Genomic DNA, 23,175 nt, shown 5'->3' with positions numbered 1-23,175 from the left:
AATCACGAGAGTGTTATGGAAGAGTTAAAAAATAACACAGAGACAATTAGACAAGCAAGCAGTCTTATGGACCAGAGCAGTGATATTGAGGAGAAGATAACACAGGTGAATGAAGCTGTGCAAAGCTACAAAAATGATGTAGAAATCACGTATGCTGAAATGGTGAAAGTAAAGAAAGACTTGGAAACAAGGGTGGAGGAAAAAAGCATTAAAAAGGAAGTGAAAAGAATAATCCAAAACAATCCAAAGTTAGTCAGAGATTCAGTAGAAATAAATAAATCAATAGTAATCACTGGTATAGAAGAGGAAGAAATTAAAAACAAAATCACTAGAGACAAAAAGGAGATGGGAAATGTAATGAACTTACTGAAAGAAGTATCGGAGGAAATCTGTAGTAAAGACATAGAGGAACACAAAAGGTTAGGGAAATACGAGAAAAGCAAGACAAGACCTCTAAAGGTGACTTTCCAGAGTGTAAACACTGTGGAAGAGATACTAAAAAATGCAAAGAATCTTATGGAAAAAGAGGAGTTCAAAAATGTATGGATAAAAAGATGTCTAACACAAGAGGAACTGGAATTACTGAAAGAGAAAAGGGAGGAAGCAAAAACAAAAAATGAGGGAAGATCAGAAGAGGACAAGAAGAAATTTTTTTACAAAGTAATAGGATTGCAGGTACGAAAGTGGTACACAAACAGGATGGAAGAAAAAGGAGGAAGTTAGTAGAACCATGTCATGACAAGTATATAAACAAAATGATAAAGTTTATGTACTCAAATGTGGATGGAATGGTATCTAAATTACTAGAGATGAATGATTATGTCAGAGAAAATGAACCACAAATAATATGCCTAACTGAAACAAAATTAACACCAAGGATATCCAATGACATACTAAACTTAGAGGAATACAATATATGGAGAAGAGACAGAAATTTAAAAAAAGGAGGAGGAATTATAATATTAACTAAGAAAAATCTAAAAGTCAAGGAAATACACATAGATATACCATCACAAGTAGAACTGATTGCAGTAGAGATCGACACATCTGAAGGTAAAGTAATTGTAGCCAATTTGTATATGCCACCCAAATCAAACACATGGGAAAGAGACGAATATGAGGACCTAGCAGAGAGTACAATTCAGAGTATAAGATCCTTGCTACATAAAATGGAAGAGAAATCGGAAAGAATTATACTAACTGGGGATTTCAATACAAATATAAATTGGAATACTCTAGATATAAATAGCCAAGAAAGCTGCTGGGACCAAAAGCTCCTGGATCTCGTACAAGAGTTTTTCTTAACGCAACATGTGAGGGAAACCACTAGAAAAAGAGGACTTGATGTACCTTCAGTGCTAGATCTAATATTTACTAGGCAAGAAAATGACATTGACAGTTTAATATATCACCCTCCACTCGGCAAAAGCGATCATGCAGTACTAAATTATAACTTCAGGATAGCATATGACATAGTAAACAGCACTGACAGTTACAAAAAGAGACTAAACTATAAAAAGGGAAATTATCAAGACCTAAAGAAGTATTTCTTAGAAGTTGATTTGGAAAATGAGCTTAGAGGACAAGATTTAAATGCTGTATATAAAAAATTTTGTGAATTTTATGAAATAGGAGTCCAGAATTACATCCCACAGCACAAAGAAGCAGATAAGAAAATACAGAAATGGTTCAATACAGAATGTAAAAAATCTAAAGAAAGAAGAGATTTGTTGTGGAATAGATACAGAAGACACAATAGTGAAAGGGCATATAATAATTACAAACAGGCAAGAAACGACTATACAAGAATAAGGAGAGAAGCCCAAAAACAGTTTGAGGAGGATATAATAAATAAAAGTAGTGATCAACCAAAGCTGTTTTACAGCTATATCAGAAGCAAAACCAAAGTAAAAGATATAATACAATCCATCACGGACGAGGGAATCACTTATACACAAGAGAAAGATATTTGTGAAGCACTAAATAAGAATTTCCAATTAGTTTTTACAGAAGAAAAAAATTTTGAGAGAGACTATGTGGAACACGCATGTCCACACATACTACCAGATATACAAATAGCAGAAAAAGTAATACAAGAGGAGTTAAGTAGATTAGACAGAGGAAAAGCAAGTGGTCCTGATGAAATTTCATGTTGGGTGTTTCGAGAATGTGCAAATGAGTTAAGTAAACCATTATTTTTAATTTTCAAGAAATCTTTGAGTCAAGGGAAACTACCTGATATTTGGAAAAAAGCAAATATAGTCCCCTTATTCAAGAAAGGAAATAGACAAAATCCTCTCAACTACCGACCAGTATCACTGACTAGTGTTGTAAGCAAGGTATTAGAAAAACTTATAAGAAAAGCTTGGGTAAATCATCTAGAAAAACACAGTATGATAACAGAAAGACAGTTTGGTTTCAGAAAAGGAAAATCATGTGTTACTAATCTGTTGAGCTACTATGACAGAGTAACAAACACAATACAGGAAAGGGAAGGATGGGTGGACAGTATCTATTTAGATTTCAAGAAAGCTTTTGACACAGTACCACACCAAAGACTTTTATGGAAGCTGTACCATCAAGGAGGAATTCGAGGCAAACTGTTTTGTTGGATGCAAGACTTTCTCATAAAAAGAGAAATGAGGACAGTACTAAGAGGAAACTACTCATCATGGAAAGAAGTGACTAGTGGAGTACCACAGGGTTCGGTGCTGGCACCAATCATGTTTTTAGTGTACATAAATGATATAAACAGTAACACTGGAAATGAGAGCTATCTGAATATGTTTGCAGATGATGCAAAAATACAAAGGAGAATTACTAGCACAGACTCTTGTAGGGAGCTACAAGAAGAATTAAATAAACTTCATGAATGGAGTAGTACATGGCAAATGGAATTCAATGTGGACAAGTGTCATGTAATCAAGTTTGGTAGAAGTGGAAAAAGACCTGATTGGGATTATAAGTTAGGAAATAAAACCCTATACACATCAGAAAGAGAGAAAGACCTAGGTGTGATTATCAATAACAGACTATCTCCGGCTGACCACATCAGCGAGAAGGTACGGAACATGTATACACTGCTTGCAAATATGAGAATAGCATTCACATACATAAATGAAGACATGCTAAAAAGGATAATAACATCATTCATTAGACCAACCCTGGAATATGCATCAGTAGTCTGGAGTCCTCATCTCAAAAAGCATATAGACAAGATTGAAAAAGTTCAAAGGGCCGCTACAAGATGGATACCAAGCTTAAGGGACCTAAGCTATGAAGAAAGACTAAATAAACTGAATCTACCAACACTACAGGAGAGAAGGAAAAGAGGTGACATGATAATGCTATATAAGTGCATATCAGGAAAGGAGAAAATAGACATAAATGATTACTTAGCATATGGAGAAGCATCAGCAAGAGGACACTGCAAAAAACTGCATAAGAAGAGAGGTGATAAAGACGTAAGGAAATTCAGTTTCCCAAACAGAGCAATTGATCAATGGAATGCACTACCGAATGAAATAGTGTGTGCCAAAACAATTAACAAATTTAAGGATATGTACGATAAATATGGTCTAAGACACGGGACAATACAAGCTTGACTCATTCCTGTAAAGATACAATTAGGTAAGAACATTAGGTAAGAACATACACACACACACACACACAAGGCACCGAGACCAGACGCTCGCCGCCATCTCTCCATAAACGGCCAACTTGGCCAGTGGCATTACCTAAATTAGTATCTTTATATGAGTCAGACTCTGTACCAGGTTAGACTAAATGGTCCTAAAAAAAAAAAAAAAAAAAAAAAGTTTTAAAGCAAGACTTGTTCAAACAGAAAACAAATTAGAGTAAGAATGCACACAATCAGCTGATCGTTTGTTTTGTCTAACACTGCCCCAGGGAATGTAAGTACCCTATGTGCTATTAGTACTACAACATGACCACATACTTTAGTAATGCAAATTTTGAAAAGAAAAGGGATAAAGGTAGAAAGCAGGAAGATGATTTCTACCAAGAACTGGTTGAAATGGAGACTCACAATAAACTGGTAGAGCGTGTACACAGGCTAGAGACGGCTTTTAATAATGAGATTGATGAAATTAAGAAACAGATGAACTTGCAAAAGGAAGAAATAGAAAAATTAGGAAAGGAAGTCAACAAAAAAGACATAACCATAGGTGAGCTGACAGTAGAACTGGGTTCACTTAGAAGAAAAATTAGTGAAAAGGCAAGTGCAGTAGTACACCACGAGAGTATTATGGAAGAGTTCAAAAATGATACATAGACAATTAGGCCAGTAAGCAGTCTGATAGACCAGAGCAGTGATATTGAGGAGAAGATAACACAGGTGAATGAAGCTGTGCAAAGCTACAAAAATGATGTGGAAACCACTTATGCTGAAATGGTGAAAGTAAGGAAAGACTTAGAAACAAGGGTGGAAGAAAAAAGCATTAAAAAGGAATTGAAAAGAATAACCCAAAACAATCCTAAGTTAGTCAGATATTCAGTAGATATCAACAAATCTATAGTAATCCCTAGTATAGAAGAGGAAGAAGTAAAAAACAAGATCTCAAGAGACAAAAAGGAGATGGCAAATGTAATGAGCTTATTGAAAGAAGTATCAGAGGAAAAATGTAGTAAAGACATAGAGGAACACAAAGGGTTAGGGAAATACGATAAGCAAGTCAAGACCTCTAAAGGTAACCTCCCAGAGTGTAAACACCGTGGGGGAGATACTAAAAAATGCAAAGAATCTTATGGAAAAAGAGGAGTTCAAAAATGTATGGCTAAAAAGATGCCTAACACAAGAGGAACTGGACTTACTGAAAGAGAAGAGGGAGGAAGCAAAAACAAAAAATGAGGGAAGATCAGAGGAGGAGAAGAATACATTTTTTTACAAAGTACCGTAATAAGATTGCAGGTACCAAGTGGTACATAAACAGGAGGGAATAAAAAGGAGGAAGGCAGTAGAACCAAGTCATGACAAGTATATAAACAAGATGATTAAGTTCATGTACTCAAATGTGGATGGAATGGTATCTAAATTATTAGAGATGAATGATTGTCAAAGAAAATGAACCACATATGATAGGCCTAACTGAAACAAAATTAACACCAAGGCTATCAAATGACATCCTAAACTTAGAGGAATATAATATGTGGAGAAAAGATAGGAACTTAAAAAAAGGAGGAGGAATTATAATATTAACTACGAAAAATCTAAAAGTCAAAGAAATTGAACTAGATATACCCTCACAAGTTGAACTGATTGCAGTAGAGATCAATACAACTGAAGGGAAAGTAATTGTAGCCAATTTGTACATGCCACCCAAGTCAAACACATGGGAAAGAGACGAGCATGAGGACCTGACAGAATACAATTCAGTGTTTAAGATCATTACTACATAAAATGGAAGAGAAAACAGAAAGAATTATACTAACTGGAGATTTTAATGCAAATATAAATTGGAATACGCTAGATATAATAAGCCAAGAAAGCTGTTGGACCAAAAGCTCCTGGATCTCGTGCAAGAGTTTTTCCTAATGCAACATGTAAGGGAAAGCACCAGAAAAAGATGACTCGATGTACCCTCAATGATAGATCTCATATTTACTAGGCAAGAAAACGATATTGACAATTTAATATACCACCCTCCATTCGGCAAAAGTGACCATGCAGTACTAAATTGCAACTTCAGGATAGCATATGACATAGTTAACAGCTATGAAAGTTACCAAAAGAGCCTAAACTATAAAAAAGGAAACTATTATGACCCAAAGATACTTCTTAGAAAATGATTGGGGAAAGGAGCTTAGAGGACAAGATTTAAATGCTATATATAAAAAATTCTGTGAACTTTATGAAATAGGAGTCCAGAAGTACATCCCACAGCACAAAGAAGCAGATAAGAAAATAAAGAAATGGTTCAATACAGAATGTAAAAAATCAAAGAAAGAAGAGATTTGTTGTGGAATAGATACAGAAGACACAATAGTGAAAGGGCGTATAATAATTACAAACAGGCAAGAAACGATTATACAAGAATAAGGAGGGAAGCCCAAAAACGGTTTCAGGAGGATATCATTAATAAAAGTAGTGATCAACCGAAGCTATTTTACAGCTACATCAAAAGCAAAACCAAAGTAAAAGATAAAATACAATCCATTATGGACGAGGGAATCGCCTAAACGGAAGAGAAGGATATTTGTGAAGCTCTAAATAAGAAATTCCAATCAGTTTTTACGGAGGAAAAAAATTTATTATGTGGAACATGCATGCCCACACATACAACCAGATATACAAATATCAGAAAAAGTAATACAGAGGAGCTAAGTAAATTAGACAAGGGAAAAGCAAATGGTCCTGATGAAATTTCATGTTGGGTACTACGTGAATGTGCAAAGGAAAGTAAACCATTATTTTTAATTTTCAAGAAATCCTTGAGCCAAGGTAAACTACTTGATACTTGAAAGAAAAACGTTGTTCCCTTATCCAAGAAAGGGAATAGACAAATTCCACTCAACTACAGACCAGTATCAAACCAGTGTTGTAAGCAAGGTATTAGAATAGCTTATAATAAAAGCTTGGGTAAATCATCTAGAACACAATATGATAACAGAAAGACAGTTTGGTTTCAGAAAAGGAAAATCATGTGTTACTAATCTGTTGAGCTACTATGACAGAGTAACAGACACAATACAGGAAAGAGAAGGATGGGTGGACAGTATCTATTTAGATTCCAAGAAAGCATTTGACACAGTCCCACACCAAAGACTTTTATGGAAACTATACCATCAAGGAGGAATTCGAGGCAAACTGTATTGTTGGATGCAAGATTTTCTCATAAAAAGAGAAATGAGAACAGTACTATGGGGGAAATTATTCATCATGGAAAGAAGTGACTAGTGGAGTACCACAGGGCTCAGTCCTGGCACTATTCATGTTTTTAGTGTATATAAATGATATAGACAATAACACTGGAAATGGAAGCTATTTAAATATGTTTGCAGATGATGCAAAAATACAAAAAGGAGAATTACTAACACAGACTCTTGTAAAGAGCTACAAGAAGAATTAAATAAACTTCATGAATGGAGTAATAAATGGCAAATGGAATTCAGTGTGGACAAGTGTCATGTAATAAAGTTTGGTAAAAGTGAAAAAAGACCTGATTGGGATTATACGTTAGGAAATAAAACCCTACACACAGAAAGAGAGAAGGACCTAGGTGTGATTATCAATAACAGACTATCTCCGGCAGACCACATCAGTGAGAAGGTACGGAACATGTATACACTGCTTGCAAATATGAGAATAGCATTCTCATATATAAATGAAGACATGCTAAGAAAGATAATAACATCATTCATCAAACCAACCCTGGAGTATGCATCAGTAGTCTGGAGTCCTCATCTCAAAAAACACATAGACAAGATTGAAAAAGTTCAAAGGGCCGCTACAAGATGGGTACCAAGCTTAAGGGATGTAAGCTACGAAGAAAGACTACATAAACTGAATCTACCAACACTACAGGAGAGAAGGAAAAGAGGTGACATGATAATGCTATATGAATGCATATCAGGGAAGGAGGAAATAGACATAAATGATTACTTAAACTATGGAGAAGCATCTGCAAGAGGACACTGCAAAAAACTGCATAAGAAGAGAGGTGATAAAGACGTAAGGAAATTCAGTTTCCCAAACAGAGCAATTGATCAATGGAATGCACTACCGAATGAAATAGTATGTGCCAAAACAATTCACAGTTTTAAGGATATGTACGATAAATATGGTTTAAGACACGGGACAGTACGAGCTTGACTCATTCCTGTAAAGATACAATTAGGTAAGAACAATTAGGTAAGAACACACACACACAAAGTTAAACCATCCACCGTAACGGCTAGCCCCCGAGGATCTTGGCGAGCTGAAATAGAAAAATTGATTTCCGAATATTATACATAATTTATTTTTATCACGAATCTTATTGTAACTGAATCCAATATACTGAGACTGTAATTATAAAAGGGGAGAAGCAGCATGATTAACTACAACAAACGGGAATTTTTTGATGATTTTCATCTTAATTTGTCTGTCCTCCTAATTTTAACATCCCAGCCAAGGGGTGGAAGGTTACTTTTGAAGACCAGGGATTTAATCAGTTACTAAGTGCTAGTCAGTGAGTGGTTTAATATAAATGGTAAATCCCAATCACTCTCGGATGATATGCCTCATGGATCACATCTTACTGAAGCACCTTTACCAGTTGGACCACTAAGTGCCCATTTGGTCATGGTGACGACAAGACGTAGTAAATGGATTTATATGGGACAGGCAATTATTTGACTTAAAACTAAGTCTAGACTAATTAACTATTTTTAGCCCCATAGGTGGGTGGGTGTTTTGTGCTCAAACCTATCACAAACTAATTTTAATGCTTTCTAAATACACGAAAGTATAATTTGGAAAACTGATTTATCAAAGTTTTCTTGGCATCTAATATACCGTTATATTATTGCAATAATTTAACATTGCACTGATCAGTAAACGATAGTGATTATTCATTTTAAGCTTTAAATGCCAACAAGCTACCTCACAGAAGTATTTTTGGGAAAACGTGTGCCACGAAAATGTCTGAAAATCAGTTTGTACGTCATCACGGACACAGATTTTGCATAACTTGCCAAAAAGATTTTCTAGTGCTCTCATTTTCCCTACACTATGAACTTTGAGCAATGCATGAATTGCTTTGAAACTATAAACAGTGACCCATCAGTTTCATTGTTTCAGGGGATGTATAAAAGTAATCATTTAATTGGATTATAACCCAATTGGTTCTACTTTTTTACTACTTCCTTACTTTAGAGTCCATGTCATGCCCCTCCCTTCTGTACACTCGTCAGGCAACACCAGCAACAACCAGTGCCCAGACGCGTGTCCCCTGTACTACGACCCCGTGTGTGGCAGCGACGGCAAGACGTACGGCAACACGTGCCTGCTTGGGTTAGCTACCTGTCGCAACCCAGCCATCACGTTTAAGCACGAAGGCGAATGTACAGGTGCGTGATCACTAATTTTAACATATCTGAAGAGAAAGTAATTGTGGTAAATTTATACATGCCACCCCAAACAAACACTTGGGAAAGAGGCAAATATGAAGACCTGGCAGAGAGTACAGTTCAAGAGTTTAAGAACATTATTATATAGAATGGAAGAGGAATCTAAAAGAATTAATGCAAGATTTCTATATAAATATAAATTGGAATAATCTACAGTAGATATAAGAAGCCATGAAAGCTGATAAAATCAAAAGCTCCTGGATCTTGTGGAGGAGTTTTTCCTAACACAACATGTAAAGGAAAACAACAGAAAAAGAGGACTTGATGATCCATCAGTACTAGATCTTATATTTACCAGGCAAGAAAATGATGCTGACAAAATAATGTATCATCGTTCATTCGGCAAAAGCGACCATGCAGTATTAAATTGCAACTTCAGGACTGCATATGACATAGTTAACAGTAATGAGTTACAAAAAGAGTCTAAACTACAAGAAGGGCAACTACAATGCCCTGAAGAAATACTTTTTAGAAACAGATTGGGAAAAGGAGCTTCGAGGACAAAATTAAAATGCTATATATAGAAAAGTCTGTGATTTTTATGAAATAGGAGTCCAAAATTACATCCCTCAGCACAAAGAAGCAGAAATGAATATAAGGAAAAGGTTTAATACTAAGGTGACCAGAGTCCCGCTTTTAGGCGGGACAGTCACGCTTTTTGGACGTCCGTCCCGCTTTCTTAATTGTGACTAGAATGTCCCGCTTTTTTAGCAAACTAAAAAAGTCCCGATTTTAGAAAATTACTATTGCATTAGATATAACATGAATTAGAAAAATTATGCATAATCCTAACCAAATGAAATACCGAATTATTAATATAAAATCTGTAATGCTCACTAGCTGGTAACTTTGGTCGACCCATTCACTGTACCGTACGGTATGTTCGGAGTTCGTAGGAGACGTTAGTGTTTGATTAGCAGCCTCAATCTGAGGTGTAGCGCAGCAGCGGTCGCTGTCACATTAGTCAATATCTGTCTGTCTCTATCTATATCTCTATCTGTCTATCTACCTACCTACCTATCAATCTGTCTATCTATCTACACACACGCACACACACGCACACGCGCGCGCGCGCGCGCGTCCTGCTTTTAACTCCAATAAATCTGGTCACCTTATTTAAAACAGAATGTAAAAAATCAAAAGAAAAAAAGAGATTTGCTGTGGAATAGATACAAAAAACACAATAGTAAGAAGGCAAATAACAACTATGAACAGACAAGAAAATATTTTACAAGGATAAGTAGAGAAGCTCAAAGACAGTTTGAGGAAGACATTATAAATAAAGTTAGTGATCAACCTAGAATATTTTACAGCTACATCCGAAACAAAACCAAAGTTAAAGATAAAATCCAGTCCACTATGGACGAGGGGATCATGTATACACAGGAGAAAGATATTTGTGAAATGCAAAATAAAAATTTCCAACCAGTTTTTACAGAAGAATATAGTTTTGAAAGATGATATGGAACATGCATGCCCACACATATTACCAGATATACAAATATCAGAAAAAGAAATACAGGAAGAGTTAAGTAAAATAGACAAAGGAAAAGCATATGGTCCTGACGATATTTCAGGTAGGGTGCTATATGCATGTGCAGAAGAGTTAAGCAGACCATTATATTTAATACTGAAGGAATCCTTAGGTCAAGGTAGACTTCCTGATATTTGGAAGAAAGCAAACATTGTTCCCATATTCAAAAAAGGGAATAGACAGAATCCACTCAACTACCAACCAGTATCACTGATCAATGTTGTAAAATTCTAGAAAAGCTGATAAGAAAAGTTTGGGTAAACCATCTAGAACACAGTATGATTACAGAAAGGCAGTTCTGTTTTAGAAAGGGAAAATCTATTCTATCTTTCTATCTACCGCCAGACGCCATAATCCTGTAAGGGGTGGCCATCATGTGTTACTAATCTACGAAGCTACTATAATAGAGTTTCAGAAAGAGTTCAGAAAAGAGAAGGATGGGTGGACAGTATCTATTTAGATTTCAAGAAAGCATTTGACAGAGTACAGCACTAAAGACTTTTATGGAAACTGTACCATCAAGGAGGAATCCAAGGCAAACTGTACTGTTGGATGCAGGATTTTCTCAGAAAAACGGAAATGAGGACAGTACTAAGGAGAAATTACTGATTATGGAGGGAAGTGACTAGCGGAGTTCCACAGGGCTCAGTGCTGGCACGAAATATTTTTTAGCATATATTAATGACATAGAGAGTAACATTGGAAATGGAAGCTATCTGTTTGCTGATGATGCACAAATACAAAGGAAAATTACTAACACAGTCTTGCAGAGTGCTACAAGAATTTAATAACTTTCATGAATGGAGCAGTAAAAAATGAAATTTTAATGAGGACAAATGCCATGTAATGAAGTTTAGTAAAAGTGAAAAAAGACCAAACTGGGATTATAAGTTAGGAAGTTCAATCCTACACATATCAGGAAGAAGGAGCTAGGAGTGATTATCATTAACAGAGTATCCCCGGCTGACCACATCAGTGAGAAGGTACGAAACATTTTGTATACACTGCATGCTAACATGAGCATAGCATTCACATATATAAATGAAGACATGCTGAGAAAGATAATAACATCATTCATCAGACTAACCCTGGAGTATGCATCACAAGTCTGGAGTCCTCATCTCAAAAAACGCATAATTAAGAACGAAAAAATACTAAGGGCAGCTGCAAGATGGGTACCAAGCTTAAGGGATCTGAGCTACGAAGAAAGACAAGAAAAACTGAATCTACCTACACTACAGGAGAGAAGAATAAGAGGAGACATGATTATGATATATAAATGCATCTCTGGGAAAAAGAAAATAGACGTAAATGAATATATAACCTATGGGGAAGCATCAGAAAGAGGACACTGCAAAAAACTACATGAACAGAGAACCGATAAAGACGTAAGGAATTTCAGTTTTCCAAATAGGGCAATTGATCAGTGGAATGCACTGCTGAATGAAATAGTGTGTGCCAGAACTATTCACAAATTTTAGGATATGTATATGATGAAAATGATTTAATACACAGGACTCATTCCTGTACAGATACAATTGTAAGAACACATACACACACACTGACAAAAACAATATCGCCTCGCCTTACTGAAAGAGGACGGTGAATATTGGAAGAGTGCCATTTATAAGTTAAGTATCATAGTACATGCTGTACAAAGGACTCGCATCCATAATACGATAATGAGGAGCGTGGCTCCCCAGTGATTTTTGGAGGGTCAGCCCCTTTCCCAATATAAAAACGATCAGAAAAAGGAGAAAGCTTTGAATGAAACTTCGTAGGTGAGTTCGTCCAGTTACCCCAAAGGTCTTTCACTATGTGCAATTTTGTAACCATGATTTTTAGTGGGGTCAGCCCCCTCACCAAATTAAAAATTCTCAGATACAGTGAAAGGAGGGCAAATATGGCTGTGTTATCTTAGTACATGTTTTTCTTTTTTTTTTGCGAAGAAGAAAGAACCAAAGGCCGCGAGCCCGCAATTGTTCCTTCCAAGAGAAAAACAAAATACAATAGAGAGCCAAATTCAAGATCATTTCGAGATGCCTGGACACACTGCGTTTGAAAGACTGGAGATCATAGGAAGCAGGAAATACAGACAGAGGGAGACAGTTCCAGACCCTGTTACGTAATGCGATATTTGGGTAGCGTGACCCCCAGTGATTCTAAAAGGGGTCACATCCATACCAAAAATCAGTGATCAGAAATAGGGAAGAGTGAACACATAGATTTAAAAGAACTCGACACACATTTCACAGGATTTGGTATGCAGTTTCCATGTTTTCTCTGAATGCATAGAAAAAAAAAAAACGACTATATTGCTTTTGTCTTGCTACATGCAGATTATCGTAATCGATTTAGAATTGTCTTTTGAAAGCGATGGTTTGATTATACCTTCCGTTCGAGTAAACCTCCATTCCATCATATGTATGTATGCCTGTAGGTATGTATGAATGTATAGACAGATAAAGATAGATGGAGAGACAGATGTGTGTGTGTGTGTGTGTGTGTGTGTGTGTGTGTGTGTGTGTGTGTGTGTGTGTGTGTGTGTGTGTGTGTTACTGAAATACTTGAGCCTAGGTGCATATGGTACCGGGCAGTGGTGATGAAAATTTTATAATGTATGAAGAGTGTTTATGAATCAGTTACAATGCTATAGAGAGAAGTACTTCGTAATTTTCATTTGTCTCTTTCCATGATCGAGTATTATCTACTGAGATCGAACTGTATACTGAAGTAACTTTAATGCTTATTATAATAAGCAAAATATTGCTGTAAGTTAACAGAGTCATTAAGGTTTTTTGAGATTAGTATCTGAGATACGGACTTGTAAGGGTATTGCAATAAATCTTAGAGTAATTCAGTGGTCAGATTCTCATTTGTGGCTTCTTTGTTTTCCTGCTGCAGCCACCAAGAACTGCCCTGACGTGTGCCCCTTGTATGTCGACCCCGTTTGTGGCACTGATGGAAAGACTTACAGCAACAGCTGCTTCCTCGGCATTGCCTCCTGTAACGACCCATCCATCACGCTTCGTCACCGAGGAGAGTGTAGAAGTAAGTTTATTCTTTAAGTTTTCCTATGTTTATATGAATTATCAGTTGGTATGCTTGGTCTGTCTGCGTAATCATAGGGAGATATAGTTCTGCAATGAGTGAGGAATATATGATATAAATTTAGTTCATACAATGCCAGTTAACGATAAAGACATCAAGAGAAAGATAGAAATTATAGAAAGAACTTTGATTAAACAGACTAGTTCAGTTAGAATTGATGTAACCACATCCATAAAAAGGAAAAGGGTAATGTAGTCATCCCTGTATTAAACTTCTGGTAGGAAAGCAGGATTTCTAACAAATCATTTGGAATGTAAGCTCCGCAATGATCTGAGAGGAATGGAGAGGATACAATATTTCTTTTGCTTTAGCCTGGCTCAGAGTTTCCCTTTTCAGCATATTTCACGAACCTCAGTGGCAGGGAGGACAATGCCACACTTTTTCATCCTTTCAATAGCACTACTTTGTGACGAGCGTCAGGATAATCGTAGTGTAAATCTCACGTTGCAACTCAGCAGTGAAGCAGAAGGTGATGGTACTTTAAAGCCACGTTAGAGTAAAAAATACAGTACGTAGCCTGTATCACGATTAAACAATTTATGAAAGAAGATAATTCAGACATCAGTAAAAGCAGGAAATGTTGTCATTTATTTGCTTTCGAGAAATGAAATAATAGAATCGTTCTCCAAAGGTAATGGTGTTGCAGACTTGAGACAAGAGTGAAGGAGAAAAACAAAGAACCAGGTCGAGAACGAAATCCATAATCATGATCAACAGAGATGAACAATGTTGTTTTTAACATGTTAGAGTGATAAAAGTCAGAAGAAACCTTTGTACAACAGGTCGATGATGCTGAGTCAGCAATTGTCACCCGGGTAAAAGTAAACACGACAATGTATAACTCTCTAACTCGAATTCTTCCCGCTCCTTCTGGCACCTTGCCAAAAACCTTTCTAACAACTTTACCTCATCATCCTTCCCTCCTCTTTTCTACTCTGATGGCTCTGTAGCCATTTCTTCTACTGATAAAGCAGATCTCTTTGCTCAGACTTTCTCCTCCAATTCCACCTTAGACGATTCCGGTGCTGTTCCTCCATCACTTCCCCCCTCTGACTTCTTCATGGCTGACATTAAAATTTCTTCAGCTGATGTATTTTCTGCTGTCACAGGCCTCAATACTAATAAGGCATATGGGCCTGATGGAGTCCCTCCTGTTGTTCTCAAGAACTGTGCTTCGGTGCTTACACCCTGCCTAGGCAAACTCTTTCGCCTTTGTCTGTCAACTTGTACCTTTCCTTCTTGCTGGAAGTTTGCTCTCATTCAGCCAGTTCCAAAGAAGGGTGACCATTCCCAACCATGTAACTATCGTCCAATTGCTTTAACATCCTGTACTTCAAAAGTTTTCGAGTCTGTTCTTAATAGAAAAATTTTAAAGCATCTTTCCTATCACAACCTTCTTTCTGATCGTCAGTATGGGTTCCGTCAGGGACGCTCCACCGGCAATCTTCTCACCTACCTTTCAGACTCCTGGTCATCCTCCTTTTGGGACTTTGGCGAAAGCTTTGCCATTGCACTTGACATCTCTAAGGCTTTCGGTCGAGTCTGGCATAAATCTTTAATTTCCAAACTGCCCTCTTACGGTTTCTATCCTTCTATCTGTGCCTTCATCTATAGCTGCCTTTCTGGTCGTTCTACTGTATAGCCGCTGTTGTAGACGGCCATCGTTCTTCTCCTAGATCTATTAACAGTGGTGTTCCTCAGGGCTCTGTCCTATCACCAACTCTTCATTTTATTCATCAATGACCTTCTAAGCTGTACATCTAACCCTATCCACTCATACACTGATGACTCCACCCTTCACCTTTCCATTCGATTCCCGCAACGTCCATCTCAGCAGTTACTTCAGCAAACAAGGGATGAGGCTATGGCACACCTAATGTCTGACTTGGCTTGTATCTCTGACTGGGGTAAAAATATTCTTGTTGTTTTTAATGCATCAAAGACTCAGTTTTTACACCTATCAACCCAACAAAATCTTCCACAGGTATACCCACTAATGTTTGACAATATTCAGCTTAATCCTGCATCATCCTTGAACATGCTTGGGGTTTCATTTACTCGGGACTTGTCTTGGAAAGATCATATTACATCTCTTGTAAAATCTGCTTCCAAGAGATTGGGTGTGCTAAGCCAACTCCGTTCCTTCTTTACCCCTGCACAATTGTTGACTCTATATGGGGGTTTTATCCACCCCTGTGTGGAGTACAACTCTCATGTGTGGGGAGGCTCCCCACATACAGCTCTTCTCAATAGGGTGGAGTCAAAGGCTTTTCGCCTCATTAACTCTCCTCCTCTTACTGACTCCCTTCAACCTTTGTCTCTTTGCCGCACTGTTGCATCTTTATCTCTTTTCTGTCGCTACTTCAATGGTCACTGCTCCTCTGAACTGTCTGCATGCATTCCTCCACCCCTACGACGGGCGCGTAGCACCCGTCTAGCAGCAAACTCTCATCCCTTTTCTGTCCAACTCTCTAATGGAAGAGTTAACCGTTACTCCCAGTCCTTCATTTATGCAACAGGTCAGCTCTGGAACTGTCTCCCTCCGTCTGTATTTCCTACTTCGTGTGATCTCCAGTTTTTCAAATGCAGTGTGTCCAGGCACCTGGAAATGATCGGATCTTTTTTTTTTTTTTTTTTTTTTTTAAGTAACAGAACGGAGGAAGGAAAAACAAATGAGGAAAAAAAAAATAATCCATACACCAGATTACTGGTGTCCTCTATTCATAAAATATCTGTAACAGTTAGACTTGAACAGTTGTGGGTTGAAATTTGGAGGAAAACAACTCTGGGGAAGCGAGTTCCAGAGAGATGCAGTTCGGGGAATGAAAGAATTCTGATAGGCAGAAGTTCTGCAATATGGTTGAGTGACATTCCAGTCATGAGCGCTACCAGATGCCCGTGTAGCACGAGGGAAGGCATGGAGAGGTGGCACCATGGACGCAACTTCGTCTGAGCATTTGCCAAAAAAATATCTGTAAAATAATGCAAGGGAGGCAACATTCCTTCTTACTTGCAGGGGAGGTAGTTTATATGTAATGGCAGGGTTGTTAATGATTCTAACAGCTTTATTCTGAATTTTGTCTAGTTGTCTTAATGCAACCTCTCCACAACCATTCCACAAGGGTGAGCAATATTCAAGCTGAGAGTGCACATGACTCTTATAAATTATAGTTAACTGCTCATCGGCGAAGAAGTTACGGACTCTGTACAATAATCCAAGTTTCTTTGAGGCGGTTTTAGCAAGTGATCTGACATGAGAGGTCCAGCTGAGGACACTGTTAAGTGAGACACCAAGAATTTCAATACTTTTGGAGATGGGAATATTAGTAGCACTGAAGGTAATGTACGAATCTGGCAATATCTGTCTATTAGTAAACTGTATATATTTCATTTTACTAGCATTAAAAGAGACAAGGTTGTTTTGTCCCCATTCACTGATTGTAGATAGATCTTGATTTATGGAGATGGCTGTACTGAGTTGAGAGGTAGAGATATTAAACTTTGTAAATGGATGTCTGAGTGTGAATGAACTATGTAGTGTTGAGTCATCTGCATATGAGTGAACGGGATTGTGAGTGACAGATAAGAGATCATTAATATGAACCATAAATAGGGTTGGCGCCAGAACTGATCCCTGCGGCACGCCGGCGTTAATTGAGTGGAAATTCGAATATACATCATCTACTTTTACTCTTATTTTCCTGTTACTAAGATAAGAAGAAATTAAAGGAACAAAAGATGTTAGTCCATAGCAAGGGAGTTTGGACAGCAGGGAACGGTGCCATACTCTGTCGAAAGCTTTAGAGATATCAAGAGCTACTGCATGAGTTTCTCCAAAAAGATCAATTGATTGATGAATGGTATGAGTTAAGAGATTGAGTATGTCAATGGTGGATCTTTCGTGGCGAAAACCGTATTGTCTATCACTATCTTGAATTTGGCTCTCTTATATTTTGTTTTTCTTGGAAGGAATAGTTTTGCAGGCTCGTTGCCTTTGGTTCCTTCTTCCTCACATAAAAAAAAAAAAAAATTATAATAGCCTTGTCTTGAACCTTCTTTCATACATGAGCATCGCCCTATATGGTACGAACCAATGTTTGTGGAAATTTAGTAATGTACTGAATGAAGACAGTGTTTATGAAACAGGTACAATGCTATAGAAAGAAACACTTTGTACTTTTCGGTTGTCTCTTTCAATGATCGAGTATTATCTATTGAGATCGATCTGTATACAGAAGTAATTTTAATTCTTATGTTAATATGCAAATTATTGTTTTAAGTCAGGGCATTGGTTAAGGTTATTTGAGAATAATAGCTGAAATATGGACTTTTAAGGGTATTGCAATAAATCTGAAAGTAATTCGGTAGTCAGATTCCTATTTGTGACTTCCTTGTTTTCCCGCTACAGCCACCAGGAACTGCCCTGACGTGTGCCCTCTGTATGTCGATCCTGTTTGTGGCACTGATGGAAAGACTTATAGCAACGGCTGCTTCCTAGGCATTGCTTCCTGTAACGACCCATCCATCAAGCTTCGTCACCGTGGGGACTGTAGAAGTAAGTTGTTTCTAAGTTTTCTTATGTTTATATGAATACTTGGTATGCTTGGTCTGTGTAATCATAAGGCGATATAGTTCTGCAGTGCGTGGGAGATATGTGATATATATTTAGTTGATCCAGTGCCAGTTAATGATAAAGAAATCAGGAGAAAAATAGATATTATGCAAAGAACTTTGATTAAACAGATTAGTTCAGTAAGCACTGATGTAACCACATTCATATTAAAGGTGTAATGTAGTCATCCCTGTATTAAACTTCTAGTAGGAAATCAAGATTTCTAAAATCATTTGGAACGTATGCTCCAGAATGATCAGAGTGGAATGGAGAGGATACTATACTACTTTTGCTTTAGCCTGGCTCAGAGTTTCCCTTTTCAGCATATTTCCCGAACCTCAGTGGCAGGGAGGACAATGCCACACTTCTTCATCCTTTCAATAGCACTACTTTGTGACGAGCGTCAGGATACTCGTAGTGTAAATCTCACGTTGCAACTCAGCAGTGAAGCAGAAGGTGATGGTACTTTAAAGCCACGTTAGAGTAAAAAATACAGTACGTAGCCTGTATCACGATTAAACAATTTATGAAAGAAGATAATTCAGACATCAGTAAAAGCAGGAAGTGTTGTCATTTATTTGCTTTCGAGAAATGAAATAATAGAATCGTTCTCCAAAGGTAATGGTGTTGCAGACTTGAGACATAGTGAAGGAGAAAAACAAAGAACCAGGTCGAGAACGAAATCCATAATAATGATGAACAGAGATGAACAACGTAGAATTTAACAAGGTACAGTCTAGAAAGACAGGACAAACCTTTGTACAACAGGCCGATGATGCTGGGATAGGTATCGGTACTCCGGTAAAACTAAACATGACAGTGTACAACATATATGATAGCCTTGTCTTGCACAGTATTCCATCTAGGAAAACAGAATTCGCCCGGTGGCCATATTTTTGTTTTTAGATTTTTTTCATATTATGATGGCTAGCGTATGGCCTAAGCATGTTTGTTCCGCCAACCTTTGTTTACTTTTCCGAGCTTTGGAATAAACTAATTTTTTATTTGTTTATTTAGGTTCATTATTTACCATTTAGTACAAGCCCCAACACTTTGGGGAATATTGTCTCTGAAGGCCAAGCAGGAAAGGGTGTCTGAGACCAAAAAAGTTACATTGATACCTTAGGGCATAAAAGGTATAGAAATAGTTATCATTACAAGCATAACAATGAACAAACACAGTGACACATACATGGAACAAAGTTGTTGCAGTAATTACCATATCATTACAAGTTTAGGAATGAGTAAAAGGACACGTTTATACACACATATGGACATGGGTATGCAGAGAGAGGCACATATACGCACATACATATACTGTACGTATACATCTATGGATACATGTATATATTCACGCACATGTAGCCATAGACATATTGTACATACAGGATAGGCACGCATGTGTAAAGATAAGGGTACGTGTACAGAAGTGCATACATATACATATGCTACATGCACATTATATATATATATATATATATATATATATATATATATATATATATATATATATATATATATATATATATATATATATATATATATATATATATATATATATATATATGTGTGTGTGTGTGTGTGTGTGTGTGTATATATATATATATATATATATATATATATATATATATATATATATATATATATGTGTGTGTGTGTGTGTGTGTGTGTGTGTGTGTGTGTGTGTGTGTTTGTTTGTTTTATGCCAGGAAGAAGGAACCAAAGGCCATGAGCCCGCAGTAACAGTTCCCTCCAAGAGAAAAACAAAATACAATAGAGAGCCAAATTCAAGATCCAATCATTTGAGATGCCTGGACACACTGCGTTTGAAAGACTGGAGATCATAGGCAGAGGAAATACAGACAGAGGGTGACAGTTCCAGAGTTGACCTGTTGCATAAATGAAGAACTGGGAGTAACGGTTAACTCTTGCATTAGAGAGTTGGACAGAAAAGGGATGAGAGTTTGCTGCCAGACGGGTGCTACGCGCCCGTCGTAGAGGTGGAGGAATGCAAGCAGACAGTTCAGAGGAGCAGTGACCATTAAAGTAGCGACAGAGAAGAGATAAAGATGCAACAGTGCAGCGAAGAGACAGAGATTGAAGGGAGTCGGTAAGAGGAGGAGAGTTAATGAGATGAAAAGCCTTTGACTCCACCCTATGGAGAAGAACTGTATGTGGGGAGCCTCCCCACACATGAGAGTTGTACTCCACACAGGGGCGGATAAAACCCCTGTATAGAGTCAACAATTGTGTAGGGGTAAAGAAAGAGCGGAGTCGGCTTAGCACACCCAATCTCATGGAAGCAGATTTTACAAGAGATGTAATATGATCTTTCCAAGATAAGTCCCGAGTAAATGAAACCCCAAGCATGTTCAAGGATGATGCAGGATTAAGCTGAATATTATTAAACATTGGTGGGTATACCTGTGGAAGAGTTTGTCGGGTTGATAGGTGTAAGAACTGAGTCTTAGATGCATTAAAAACAAACATATTATTTTTACCCCAGTCAGAGATACAAGCCAAGTCAGACATTAGGTGTGCCATAGCCTCATCCCTTGTTTGTTGAAGTAACTGTTGAGAAGGGCGTTGCGGGAACCGAATGGAAAGGTGAAGAGTATAGTCATCAGCGTATGAGTGGATAGGGTTAGATGTACAGCTTAGAAGGTCATTGATGAATAAAAGGAAGAAACTTGGTGATAGGACAGAGCCCTGAGGAACACCACTGTTGATAGATCTAGGAGAAGAACGATGGCCGTCTACAAGAGCGGCTATAGAACGACCAGAAAGGAAACTATAGATGAAGGCACAGATAGAAGGATAGAAACCGTAAGAGGGCAGTTTGGAAATTAAAGATTTATGCCAGACTCCATCGAAAGCCTTAGAGATGTCAAGTGCAATGGCAAAGCTTTCGCCAAAGTCCCGAAAGGAGGATGACCAGGAGTCTGAAAGGTAGGTAAGAAGATCGCCAGTGGAGCGTCCCTGACGGAACCCGTACTGACGATCGGAAAGAAGGTTGTGATAGGAAAGATGCCTTAAAATTTTTCTATTGAGAACTGACTCGAAAACTTTTGAAATACAGGACGTTAAAGCAATTGGACGATAGTTAGAGGGTTGGGAGTGGTCACCCTTCTTTGGGACTGGCTGAATGAGAGCAAACTTCCAGCAAGAAGGAAAGGTACAAGTTGACAGACAAAGGCGAAAGAGTTTACCTAGGCAGGGTGTAAGCACAGAAGCACAGTTCTTGAGAACAACAGGAGGGACCCCATCAGGCCCATATGCCTTGTTAGTACTGAGGCCAGTGATGGCAGAAATTACATCAACTGAAGACATTTTAATGTCAGCCATGAGGAAGTCAGAGGGGGGAAGTGATGGAGGAACAGCACCGGAATCGTCTAAGGTGGAATTGGAGGAGAAAGTCTGTGCAAAGAGATCGCTTTATCAGTAGAAGAAATAGCTACAGAGCCATCAGAGTAGAAAAGAGGAGGGAAGGATGATGAGGTAAAGTTGTTAGAAAGATTTTTGGCAAGGTGCCAGAAGGAGCGGGAAGAATTCGAGTTGGAGAGTTGAGAGCATTTAGTATGGATGAAATTATTTTTAGTAGAGCGAAGAACAGACTTAGCACGATTCCGGGCAGAAACGTAAAGATGATGTGATTGAGGGGTGGGTTGGCTCCGGTTCCTTTTGTAGGCCCTCTCCTTGTTGCGGACAGCATTAGAACAAGCGTGATTAAACCAAGGCTTTCTTGCGTTAATCAAAGGATATGAGAAAGGAATGTATGCTTCCATGCCCGAGAGAATAACCTCCGTAATGCGCAAGGCACACTCAGATGGCTCCCGGCCATGGAAGCAATAGTCATTCCAGGAAAAATCAAAGAAGTACTGCCCGAGGGCCTCCCAGTCCGCGGCTCCAAAATGCCACAGACGACGTTTCCCTGGAGGGTCCACAGGCCATACCGGAGTAATAGGACAGGTTAAGGTAATAAGGTTGTGATCGGAGGAGCCCAACGGAGAGGAAAAATTAACAGAATAAGCAGAAGGATTAGTTGTGAGGAAGAGGTCAAGTATGTTGGAGCTCCCTCTAAGGCGGTCAGGGATACGGGTAGGGTGCTGTACAAGCTGCTCTAGGTCATTAAAGATAGAAAAGATTTAGGCTTGTTCACCAGGTGGATCCGTGAAAGGAGAGGAGATCCAAAGGTGGTGGTGAACATTGAAATCTCCTAGAATGGAGATTTCAGAGAAAGGAGAAATGGATAGAATGTGTTCCATCATAGAAGTAAGATAGTCGAAGAATTTTTGATAGTCAGTAGAATTAGAGGATAAGTAAACAGCACAGATTTATTTAGTCAGAGAATGACAGGAAAGCCGAAGCCAGAGTGTAGAGAATTCAGAAGAATCGAGTTCAGGAACACGAGGGCAAGATAAGTCGTTGCGTATATATACACAACGGCCACCTTTGGCTTTGAAATGAGTGTAGAGAAAGTAGGAGGAAAAGGGTTTGCTGTCAGTTGCCTCAGACAGCTGAGTCTCCGTTAGAAAAAGAAGGTGAGGTTTAGAGGAGGAGAGGTGGTGCTCAACAGAGCGAAAGTTAGAGGAAAGGCCGCGAATGTTGCAGAAATGAAGAAGAAGAGAGTCAGACAGTGGTTCCAGGCACCTCGAGTCATCACCAGGAGAGGGGCAGATGGTGGGGGTATTTATGGTCCCCCCCCCCTGGAGACTCCGAGGCTTGGTGAAGATACGCCATTTTTGTTGAATTTTGAATAGGAAGTGTAGTGTGTACTGTGCATGTAGTT

The 23,175-nt window shown here is 38.2% G+C and overlaps 1 protein-coding gene across 1 annotated transcript in view; it reads left to right on the top strand.

Annotated features, from left to right (window-relative positions):
* The window catches only part of LOC145403314 (uncharacterized), a 114,086-nt gene that overhangs the window by 16,480 nt on the left and 74,431 nt on the right, over positions 1 to 23,175 (top strand). Inside the window, exons 3-5 of the mRNA XM_080275111.1 lie at positions 8,914 to 9,069; positions 13,568 to 13,714; positions 18,183 to 18,329. Coding sequence (XP_080131237.1) covers positions 8,914 to 9,069; positions 13,568 to 13,714; positions 18,183 to 18,329 — 450 coding nt within the window. The remainder of the gene's footprint in view (positions 1 to 8,913; positions 9,070 to 13,567; positions 13,715 to 18,182; positions 18,330 to 23,175) is intronic.

This window comes from Coenobita brevimanus, chromosome 60, assembly GCF_032717465.1.
Source record: "Coenobita brevimanus isolate Jiangsu-jjx chromosome 60, ASM3271746v2, whole genome shotgun sequence".
Taxonomy (NCBI): domain Eukaryota; kingdom Metazoa; phylum Arthropoda; class Malacostraca; order Decapoda; family Coenobitidae; genus Coenobita; species Coenobita brevimanus.
This window is presented reverse-complemented; position numbering and strand designations above follow the sequence as displayed.